Source organism: Ilyonectria robusta (genome assembly GCF_021365365.1).
Source record: "Ilyonectria robusta strain PMI_751 chromosome Unknown BGZ61scaffold_57, whole genome shotgun sequence".
NCBI lineage: Eukaryota > Fungi > Ascomycota > Sordariomycetes > Hypocreales > Nectriaceae > Ilyonectria > Ilyonectria robusta.
In genome coordinates this window covers 1-11,503 of record NW_025764491.1, presented here as the reverse complement: position 1 = coordinate 11,503, position 11,503 = coordinate 1, and the positions used below count along the sequence as shown (strand labels likewise).

The 11,503-nt window shown below is 52.1% G+C and overlaps 4 protein-coding genes across 4 annotated transcripts; 1 reads left to right on the top strand and 3 right to left on the bottom strand.

The window, feature by feature from the left end:
• Positions 1–2,777: 2,777 nt before the first annotated feature.
• BGZ61DRAFT_373144 (uncharacterized protein) lies at positions 2,778–3,722 on the bottom strand (the record flags this gene model as incomplete). Its single annotated transcript, XM_046242230.1, has 1 exon — positions 2,778–3,722. One exon carries the CDS (start codon positions 3,720–3,722, stop codon positions 2,778–2,780), a length of 945 nt encoding a protein of 314 aa, XP_046094513.1.
• Positions 3,723–4,566: 844 nt separating this feature from the next.
• On the bottom strand, positions 4,567–5,073 carry BGZ61DRAFT_541236 (uncharacterized protein; the record flags this gene model as incomplete). The annotated part of the gene is made up of 1 exon (XM_046255016.1): positions 4,567–5,073. The coding sequence occupies one exon, from the start codon at positions 5,071–5,073 to the stop codon at positions 4,567–4,569; it is 507 nt and encodes a 168-aa protein (XP_046094512.1).
• Positions 5,074–5,258: 185 nt separating this feature from the next.
• BGZ61DRAFT_467296 (putative short-chain dehydrogenase) lies at positions 5,259–6,455 on the bottom strand. The gene is made up of 3 exons (XM_046247759.1): positions 6,020–6,455; positions 5,737–5,966; positions 5,259–5,685 (listed from the first exon to the last, which is right to left on the bottom strand). Exons 1-3 carry the CDS (start codon positions 6,364–6,366, stop codon positions 5,510–5,512), a joined length of 753 nt encoding a protein of 250 aa, XP_046094511.1. The 5' UTR covers positions 6,367–6,455; the 3' UTR covers positions 5,259–5,509.
• Positions 6,456–10,554: 4,099 nt separating this feature from the next.
• On the top strand, positions 10,555–11,298 carry BGZ61DRAFT_434876 (uncharacterized protein; the record flags this gene model as incomplete). The annotated part of the gene is made up of 1 exon (XM_046243970.1): positions 10,555–11,298. A coding segment is annotated over exon 1 (549 nt), but the record flags the coding sequence as incomplete, so codon positions are not given.
• Positions 11,299–11,503: the final 205 nt, after the last annotated feature.

Below are 11,503 nucleotides of genomic sequence, written 5' to 3'. Positions count from 1 at the left end.
ACTCAGCTGGCAGGGACGTTTATGGAAAGAGGGACTTGGCAGCTCATGAAGGGATGGCAGCACTGGACTGGGAAAAGTTTCGATCGCTTGCCAGCTGAGATTCGGCCTTTCTCGGCTGGCGGATACTGCACGATGAAGGAGGCCAGTGATTCCATTTTAAGATTGGTTCGAAAGCTTCAAATACACTTCAATCCCGCAGGAGGGGGGGACACGAAGCTCGAGCGCGTACCATTTAGCTCACAACGAAAACACCAAGCGTACCCAATTGTATTGGATGTATGGGTTAATTATCTGCAGCCACGATTGGTCCGCCGCCAATTTTGTGAATGGGGGTCAGTGCGCATGATTTACTGCCTCAAACCTTGAGGTGTGATGAAAGGGAACTATTGACATGAGATCTCCCAGTAAGGCATAGTCTATTTTAAGTAGTGGGTCAAGCGGGTGTACCTTTGGGCCAAGAGCTCTTCGGTAACCAAACCCGGTGTACATCATTCGGGCCGAGAAAACGCCCCGCCCACAGGGCTGCGACTGAAGCCAGACATTTGGCACAGTGGCGGCGCGAGCAGCGTTTGTATTAAGGTGGGTTTACCAGGGTAGGATTGCACTGGATCCCTCACCAGGCTCAGCGAGCCATCGACTCAGCAAGCCCCGATGACCATGCCCGGCTCGGCGCTTAGGCCCCCAACGGCTCACAGGCCAACCGGCATTTCCTGGTACGGATAGTATCTCCCTCCTCCGCCTCCGGCAATTGGTGACCAATGGCTTTGGTTGGTATACAACTGCATTCGGATGCTCCAGTATCTCCCCGGAAGAGCCATCTTATGTTTAGCGTGCCATGCACCCTGCCAATCACATTATGAGTTCAAAGGTGTAGGGGGAAGCCATTCCGGCCCGGTGAAGGGGCCGAGTTTAATGTTACCTGGGAAGCCATTGGTCACCAATTGGCGGAGGCGGAGGTAGAGATTGAGGGAGATGCTAGCCGTAGATGAAATGCCAGCTGGCCTGTGAGCCGGAGGGGACCTAAGCGCAGAGCTGGGCTTTATCTGCCGAAGCGGGATCGATGCTGAGCCTGGTGAAGATCCGGCGCACTCCTACGCTTGTGTCATAGATTCCCTGGCAACCCCACCTTAATACAAACGCTGCTCACGCCACTCACGCCGCTACTGTGCCAAAGGTCTGGCTTTAGTTTTAAGCAGACCTGCGAGCGGGGCGTTTTCTCTGCCCGCATGATGTACACTGGTTCGACTGCGCAAGCGGCCGTGACAGCCAAAGGGCAACCGTGCACCTAATGCAGGTGAAAGGTACACCTACCTGCTTAGCTACTTGAAATATGCTATGCCTTTCCAGGAGATCTCGTGTCAATAGTTCCCTTTCACCACACTTCCAAGATTTGTGGCAGTAAATCATGCGCACTGACCCCCATTCACAAAATTGGCGGCGGACCAATCGTGGCTGCAGATAATTAACCCATACATCCAATACAATTGGGTACGCTTGGTCTTTGTCGTCGTGAGCTGAAGGAGAATTTCCCATTCAATACGCGAGAATGGATAATAAATAATGTTCGTTTCGTAACCGGATACTTCCTGTTGGTTCTCTACAACAAATGAACTCTTCATTGCCGCCCAAGTAGAAAGTGGGAGAGTGCCTCTGAGAGGGGGAGTCTCCGTCCCCAAGATCTAGCGTGTCTAGAACGCTCTGACTAGAGACACTAACCCCGCCGAAAAGCAATTTATCTTGTGAAACCCCTGGAGCTGACCAAAAATCAATTGCTCCCCTCATCACCAAGTGACACAGCTTAGGTCGAATGAACCCTGGACCTTGTGGCGCACATCGGATATCCATACTCATTCACAAGTTATGCGCTTGCCATGTCATTGCAGCGCACCATACGGAGTACGCATCTTTACGTCAAGGCGGATGAGGCCCAAGTGTTGGGTTCAGACTCTTCCATATGATGGTGTCACGGGCTGAGGCCCGGTATGGGGGCACGGGCTACGCCGTGCCGCTCCCGACCGGCCGAGGCCGACCGAGCTAGGCGAGATTGACCTTCCCTTCTGCCAGCTACTACCGCTCTGCAAGCGAGAGCTCTGCTCTATAGCTATGACTTCCCTAGAGCTAGCCCCTTCTCTCCTTCCTGCTCCTTAGTCTTAGATAGACCAATCTACTGCACCCTTACGTTGAACAAACCCAGGGCCAGCCCTTCACAGATGGTTCCTCATGTATATGGCATTTCGAAATGCTATTGCTGTTTAGAGCGATTCGCATCTTAAGACACGGTGAATCTCGTCCATGTTCAAATCGGGGCTAACTAGGTCCTTGTGAGGCGGCGTAGTGTCGATCACTGCCCTTCGTGAACTGGTAAGCGAGTTCTACGAGGTCTGGACCACGAGGCAATCATACCACGAATTGGGTCGGCGTTGAAGAAGATGAGCTTCGCGATTGAGACTCGAATTCTAACGATTTAACCGGATTGGAGGCTAAGTTTGGGTATTCTTGGGGCTAGAAATTTGCCACCTAAAGATTGAAGTGAGTCGCATCCAAAGTCGACTTTGAAGCCACATTTTGGCCAGAATGTGTGTTGGGATCTTTCCTCTCACCAAAGTGCATTGATAGGGAACAAGAATGTATTCAGGTCCCGACTCCTGGGGAGTTAACCAGTCACACTGTCGCAATTAAATATCAGCTACTGCAGGTTCTCTTCTTAGAATTATTGTATTACGCCAGCTACCGACGTGTGATAGACGTGTGATATTGAGTAAGCTAATTGGTGGTCATCAATCGCCCATATGCGATGTCTGAGGAACTTGTTGTGTCGCGCTCAGCGCTGCCTCCTCCGGCCATGCAAAGATAGCTTCTGCTCTGTTGAGAGTCATCACGTCGAGATCGGTCACATATGATACACCATCAGACAACTTGAGGCGAATTTCAAGGTCCCTTGACAGCAGGACCTCGTCCCTGGCCAGTCGAATAGGGCCGTTGAAGACGGCTGTGACCCGCTTCTTTAATGACAATTGGCTATCATCGAATCCCCACGCTGCAGGATAGTGGCCCCGGTTTCTTCGATTTCGTGTGTCGGATGGAGAAAATGAATTGGATGATCTCCGGGCGTCCATGTGAAGATTATTCTCCCTGCCTGTGATGGGTGGTGGCTCCCCCTGATACAACTCTGGGGAGCAAGTTGCAACCTCGGCCAAGAGTTTCTCGTTGATTGCCCCAGCAGGATCTTCCTCGTTGAGCACACTGAGCACGCAGTCATCTAGATGGTCATACAAGTCGTCAGGGCTCAAGAAAGTCTGCCCGCAGATATTACAATCGCCAACCGCCTCGACACCAGATCTAGTGCCCGGTAGCCTGGGACCGTTAGGCGGCTTCTTTGGGACCCCATGGATCTCCACAACGTGCTTTCTGAACAAATCGAGGCGATTGAACGAGATTTCTGCTGGTGACCCAAGGCCGGGGCAAAAACCGCAGATTAATGTGCCCCTGTAGTGGTTCAGAGCATGTCGATTCCTGTCGTGTTTTCTCGAGAAGCCTCTGACATGGTATTCGCACGCCTTGATTGGACACTTTTCAGGTCTCTCTCTCGCGTGTGTAAAGGTGTGCGCCTTGAGATCTTTGAAGGACCTGTTACAGTCGGGACATACACCTCGCGGCGACCTGACGCCTTCGCTGGCGTCGCCGCCATTGTCGGAAGAGGATGGACGGGCAGAAGCACTCATTGTGAACGTAGAGAAGATTGACACAGTCTGGCGGAGGAATGCTGCCATGCTGTCGGTTCATATTAATAGATCGTCCATTAGAATTCCTCGGCTTTAAATGCGGGCGGAACGAAACACAGACAGGCACATGATCTATCTATCCTGTATAGCTAGCACGGATAGGGATGATCGAATAAACATCGGCTCTTTTCCTGTTTCTTCTCCTGTATTGCTTTTTCTTCCCCGACAAACAGTGTTGATGAACCAGCCAAGTGGGATGTGGGAGGCCATCAAGTGAGCAAACGCCCGGATTGCGGGTTGGCATTGCCATTGTCTCAGTCACAAATCGCCTAATCCTCGATTGGTTAAGAAACCCAGAGATCTACATTTGAAAGGTGGGGAATCAAGTGTTGCCAAGGCACAAGCTCCTCGATTCTTTTCGGTAATGGCTCAAAATCTCTGTCTTTGGTGTGACGAATGTCAACCCATGCCTTGTCACTTTGTTCTAGCCCCGGCTATTACGGTCGGCGGCACCCAAACGGCATCTTAGCCCTTGTTATTGGCGGATCGCATACATCGCGAACGGAGGGTACCAAGCTAGATACTGTCTAAGTCCACTAGCTCAGGTTCTGGCCGCCGCACGCGGATGAAGGACCTTGCCGGTAGCGCCGACGACGACCGGCTGCCTCTCAATCCCCAGCTGACCCGCGCTGCAAGGTCCAGTTGCTATACTCATGCGCAGCTGAGCAAAACGTTGAGATACAAGGTATAGATTACCGGGAAATTTATCAGTACAATTCCCAGGATTACGGTAGCAAAGATTATCCTGATGGTTTCCTCTAAATTGGTCATTTCACCTGTCCCCTCATGAGTCATACCGCTGAAAAAGATTGATTCCGAGTTTGTCTAAACAGGCTGCCTTGGCTAGATAGTCGGCCGGGGTTGACTCGACGGCCTGTCTTGCGACCTCGTGATGATAGTACCTGGCCACGTTGACGACGCCTTTATCGGTCACCTCGCGCAACAAGTTGCCTTCATCGTCGCGTTCTGGGTATTGCCATGAATCCTTGATGACAAGCAGTATCTCCCGATGTCTTTTGCGATGGGCTTTCCAGCAAGTCGTCGCCCGACCAGCTGTGCAACGCGCGTGCTGCATCACCTTGTCGATGATGATCCGCTCTGTCCAGCCATTCCGCTTGATCTCAATGAAGCGCTCCTTGTTTGCCGTGGTGATCGTCGCATCAAACCCAAGCTGCTCCTCGTTCATCCAGAGAAACTCGAGGATCATGAACACAAACTGCAGCCCATTTTTGTTGATGTCGAACTCTTCGGAGGCGATGCCCCCGAGCCAGCCAAAGGCCCATACCCACATGAGGGATCCACAAACAGTGAATCCCAAAACGAAACGACGAGTGTCCTGGGCAGTGACTTTATTTCTACAGCTGCCAAGGCTCCTGAGTCTGCTCTGGCTTTCTACAAGGGTCTTAAGATCTGACCTGCCCCTGGTGACCTGATCCGCATCTACGATAGCACTGTTCCCGAGGTAAGCAACAAAAATCGGCTTATATCTGTCTCAATTCATATATAACTAACGCTCCTCTGGCTCATCTTAGACATTCTTGCCGAGATGATTGCCTACGACTGTGTCTCGCCTAAGCTCTGAGTATAATTTCAGGCGTTTCTCTCACTGCCTACGAAATTCGGGCAGTACACATTTACAGGTGCCGAAAGAGTCATTATTCGCAAATAGCTCCCTGGCGTAGAATGCGTTACCCCTTAACCGCAACCAGCTTTTTTCCATTTGCCTATTACCGAGTAGTATAGCCACCGTTTGCAAAGATGGTCTGACCAGTAATCCATCCACCCTCCGACACGAGGAATCTCACAAGTGGACTAATGTCCTTCACGTCCGTAAGCCTTCCACCAAGAGCCTGGCTCTTATGAAACGCGACTGTCTCTGAAGACTCTTGTGGGTAGAAGAATGCTACTTTAAAATCAGACATGGATCCTTTAGCAAGGTCAATACTTGATTTACGGGTATCCATAGGACCAGGCGCAACTGCATTCACGCTGATACCCCGAGGTTGAAGCTCCTTCGCAACGCCCCTTGTGAAATGCTCCACCGGGGCCTTTGATCCAGCGTATGAAGTATAGAGTCCTGTGAAAGCTGCAAGAAGAGCAGTTACTATAGTGATGATCTTGCCGCCATCCTGGATATGCTTGGCAGCATGCTTCAGGACAAAGAAGGCGCATTTGGAGTTCACGCTTTTATTGATCAGCCTTGATTGTCGAATAAAGACGTTACGATGAGCACTTACGCAAACATGGTATCATACTCCGCTTCTGAGATCTCGGTGATGGGTTTCTTGAGAACCTTGCCGACTGTGTTGATGACAATGTCAAGCTTGCCAAAGTCCTTCACAACGGATGTGAACAGCTGGTCGACCGCGGCCCCTGTGGTAAGATCCGCTTGGTAAAACTGGACCTTGCTCTCCGGATAAGAAGTGCTAAGTGTCCTTTGTAGCTTGATAGATTCGTCCTTTGAAGAAGGGGAGTTGTAGTGAAGAGCGAGATTGGCTCCCAGAGCAGCTAAGGCAAGAGCAATTTCAGCACCGAGGTTCTTGGCACCGCCAGTGATGAGTGCGGTTTTCCCTGAGAGAGACATAATTGCTCTGATGTTGAGTGTGAACGGCCTCTAGTAGCTGGATTCCAGCTATCTAGTCCAGGATGCTATTTACATCAAAGATGAAGAAGAAAGAAAGAAGTTCCTAAGTGCCCCTGAGCTGTGGAACGATTTCTCATCCCTGGCGCGCACGAGCCTAGTACGTCTTGCGGCACAGCCGCAAGGATATGGGCCCTGGCCCGTGACACCTTGGACCACTGTTATCGTGATGCCTTCAACATTGGGGGCAGGTACGGAGAAGGGTCACAAGTCACGTGTCTAGACTATTAGTCTAGATCGCAGTTTGCACTGCAGTCTGGTCTGACGGTGACGGACTGTTACAGGCCGAGGCCTGGGACAAGGATTCTGGCTGTGCCGGACTCAACTATCCGAGGTTTAGCCAACTCACCACTTGTCACATATCAACCCTGCCCCACTACAGCAGCTGCCTGGTAGGCAGCTGCTACTGCCTAAACAGGCAATGTTTTCATTTGTGTATAAAGAGCTGCACGACTCAGTGCATCTTGTCATTGAGTTCTTGCTCCTCAGATAATTCTCATCAATTCACTGGTGCCATCAATGATCCCTGTGGAGCCAATTGTCTGACACCACTCTCAGGGGCCTTACTTACTTAACTACTAGCCAGTAGCTATGTTGCCCCTTTTTCCCTTCTCTTTAGCTTTAGATAGACAATCCTACGGCAACAGCCTGTTGAACAAACTCCTGTCCAGCCCTTCACACGGACGGACTGATAGTTCAGTCTGCACATCTCGGTTAGACTGCCAGTCCAGTCTGCACATCTCAGCCAGACTGCTAGTCCAGTCTGACCAAAGTCAGACGGACTGCTAGTTTAGTCTGGCTAAGTCAAACGGACTAAATGGGCAGTCTGAGGCGTCCAGACGGACTGATTGGACTATTAGGAGTGCTGAGGTCCTAGTGTGCGAAGGCAGCGGTCTCAAACTCTCAATGGGAGCTATTGAGTGATGAGGAGATAATGCTTTCTGTCCAAACAAAATCTACAGCAGTTAAAGCTGCTACACGGGCTCCAAGCAAATGCAGCAAATGCCATACGGTTGGCCATACAATGACCTCAAAGGCATGCCCTTGAGGTACTCAGAATTACTCTAGCAATCGGATTTTGCTTCGGAGCCAGACTCACGATCTGCCGCATCATTAGGTTCAACCCCAAATCCAAAAGGCGTCCCGGAATTGAATTCCACGACAGCAGTATCAGCGAACCTATTGGCTTCCGTTCCATGACAGTGTTACAGCGTTGAGTAACCTCATATAAAGAGCTCTACCGTAGGAGACTATAGATGTATATACTTACTGTCCACTGCCGTCGTCGCTGGGCCATTTACTTCCATTCTATGCCTGTGATGACCCAGTTACTCCACGAAAACACCGCTGTGACATCGCTGTTAAGGCGTGGTGGAGCGGACTGGCTTCACCGACTTGTGCACCGTGACCTGACGGGCCGACAAGTTTTTTTGGACCAATAGAAGGCGGCAAAAAGTGTAGCACCCGTAAGGTGTAGCACGCGTATCAAAATGGTGTAGCACCCCTATCAATTCCCCCACATAAATCGCGCCTCAGGCGTGAACCTATGGGGCGCCTGCTTAGGTCACAGGCTGATGTAAGCACGTGGCGTGTCAGGAAGTGTGTGTGGGTCACATACCTCTGTAAGTGACCGTAACCAGGTCAGCAGGGACGCATTCTTGTAAGCGTTCCCTAGGATCCTGCGGTATGCACCCAAATTACTATGGCAACAGCAGAAGGTAGCAGTACATAGTGGAGCGACATTTGAACATGAAAAGACAACAATTGTCCACTTCACGCGCGTAGCTGAACGTACCAGCGAGGTGCCATTCATGATCAATGGTGAGGAAGTCAAGCCGAAGGCGAAGGCCAAGCTCCTGGGCGTGGCCATGGACACGGAGCTCAGGTTCAAGGAACACATGGCCAAGGCCGCCACTAAAGGTCTCTCGGCAGCCATGTGTCTAAGAAGACTCAGGATGCTGCCACCACAAGCTGCCAGACAACTCTTCGTCGCAACCGTTGCCCCAGCCATGGACTACGCGTCTGTCGTATGGGCGCATGCGCGCGGCGAAAGGGAATTGAAAGAGTTCAACAGGGCACAGAAAATAGGAGCGCGGGCCATCACGGGAGCCTTCCAGACGGTGGCGAGGGCAGTAGCTGAAGCAGAAGCCAACATCCAAACAGTACACGAGCGACATGCTCTGGCTGGAATGAAGTTGTACATCAATATGCACACGCTGCCAAAGAAGCACCCGCTAGCGACACTCAAAGTATCAGTGAGTCGAAGGTACATCTCGCCGATGAAGAGACTGGCGCTTGCCCTCGGCGAGAGCGGAATCGGGCGGATGGAAACAATCGAAGCCTATGCAGCACCGCCGTGGCACGCCCGCGTGTCGTTGGTGTGCGAGGTAGAGCGGAAGATGGCGATAGCGGCAGCCAATAGTGCCGAAGACATCACCATCACGACCAGCGCTTCGGACAAAGGAGGAATGGTGGGCATGGGAGGCATCATCAGCCACAGAGCAGCAGGGCAAGCGAACAGTGTCGTGGCCAGATACTCGGTCACCCTCGGCTCTCGAGACGACCAGAACCCTTACACGGCCGAGTTGGGGGCGATAGCGATGGCATTGCGATGCATGCCTGACGGACTACGGGACCGAAGACTTACCATACTGTCAAGCGGCCAGTCAGCTCTGAAGGCGATCGCGCGACCGCGACAACAGTCGGGACAGTGCGCCATCCGGGAAATCTACAACCACATCCGACGGCTGGGAAAAGGCAACAACAGTGTTAAAATGATCTGGGTACCGTCCCGGGACGACGCGTTCCCCTTGGGACCCAAGGCGAAGAGACAGGCGCAGAGAGCAACCGAAGCAAGACGTACGGCAGAGACGCCGCCATACCAAGCTCGATCGACGCGGACAAGACTGGCGAGAGCACAGCTACAACAGCACCAGGCGCTACCGGACAGAGTGGGCGGCTTCTCCAAGAGGGTTGACAAAGCGCTACCAGGAAAACACACAAAGGTGCTATACGACGGACTGAAGAGGCGCGAAGCAGACACGCTTTCACAGTTACGCACGGGAATGGCGAGGATCAACAGCTACCTGTCGAGGATCGGCGCGGTGGAATCAGACTTGTGTGATTGCGGATGGGCAACCGAGACGATGGAACATTTTCTCTTTCGCTGCAGCAAGTGGGATGCACAACGCGAAGGCATGCGGCGAATCGGACAAAGCGAGATGGGAAACCTCTCATACTTTCTGGGAGGAAAGTCGGCGTTGGACGGACCGAGATGGTCACCTAACCTACAGGCGGTGCGAGCAACAATCAAATTCGCGATGGAGACAGGAAGACTAGGGCCAAGGGAGGAGAATTGAACATACTAACAACCAGGACTAGAAAATACTAACACAACACAGCCTCATTTTGACAGACCACGCTTCAGCTGCTGAGGATAGGATGCTGAACACTTGGAGAAAATGGCCTTCAAGCAGGCCTGTCAGAAAGAGTCAAGCGAGGCCAAAAGAAAGCGATGCAGGGAGAGAAAGTGGGGCTTTACTTTGTGGTCAGGATTGAAGGTGGCAGAAATGTAAATAGCATAGCGTATTCCATGGCCCTATGAGATCCGTTCTCTCGGGCGTAATAAATCTACTACTACTAGCAGTACATAAAGCTAGCTAGGTCCAGGGTCCCAAGGGCCCCGGCAGGTTCATCAATCACTCGTTATATCACTATTTTGCCCATTTGCGCACAAGACCCGTCCTGTCAAAGATGGCGTCTAGGATGAGAATCGAATGTTTGAGAAACACCTTTGACAGATGTCACTTCCATCCCTCGGCGGACACTGGATTTTTCGAGCTCGGCATGCCGTGCACGCTCGAGACCGGCGTTCGGATGCGGTCGGCATTTAGCAGAAGCCTCCGAGAGCCGTATTTAAGGCAATATCCTAGAAAATAAGCGGTCTCGGATGGCGCGGCTCCTGGGGTGCCTATCTCGGAATTCGCGGATAGTGCACGACACTGTTGGTGGCCCGTGCACACAGCAAGTTGCGGGTCAAGACCAGCATCGCATCTTCCATGAATTGACTTCGCCCCACGTTCTAACGGGTTTGGGAGCCTTGCTTGTGGCACAAGAACCGCGAGCGTCTGCGCCTCGGACTCTGAAACGTGAAGGATTCAGCACAGCCCTTAATCTCCTGTCACTACGCCTCTCGTTCATTGAATGTCGACATAAATCACTCATATTCCTTGACAACATTCGAAGGTATCTCTGTCCCTACTCTCCCAAGTATAGGTTTCTCCATCGTCTGCCAACACGGGTTTGGCGGTAGGTTGCCCGGCATCGATGGCCGCATCACGCCGCCGGACACCTGGCCGTCCCGCCGTTCCCCGGCCGGCCTGGGCGCGGTTGGCGGGATTGAACACCATTCTTCTCGGTGTTTTCGCCGTGCTTCTCATAACTGTCTTGATATATGGATGTGTTCGCGCAAGCGGTTTGAATGCGGCCTTCATCCTCTACAAAGGCCCTTGCTCACAATCCAAGACGATCAATCTGTCCCTCCACCTGCTTCTCAACGTCTTCGGAACTCTTATCCTGGCCTCATCCAACTACTTCATGCAGATTCTCAATGCGCCTTCTCGAGCCGAACTCGATCACGCCCACGCTCGCTCGGGCTGGGTCAACATCGGCGTTCCATCGATACGCAACTTCATCTATCTCGGCCCCGTCAAATTCACCTGCTGGCTCATCCTAGCCTGCAGTTCCGTTCCGCTTCATCTCTTCTTCAACTCGCTTGTATTTGAGGTCGCAGAAATTCGGTCTGGTTTTGAGATGACCATAGCAACAGAAACCTTCCTCGAGGGCGCCGAGTACTTTGAACCTGGTGCCAGTCTATGGAACACCGCCGTGCCGTACAATTGTAGCATCATTGGCTTACCGGGTCATGAAAAAAACGACGAGCTCTGTCATGACGGTCTCTTTGACGAGCCAACTGTCCGGATGTTCAGCGGCACCGTCTTCCCGGCGACATGGATGAACAAAACATCCGAGGAGAGCAGGGTTGGACATCTTACGAACGGGAATCGAATCGATAGATTCA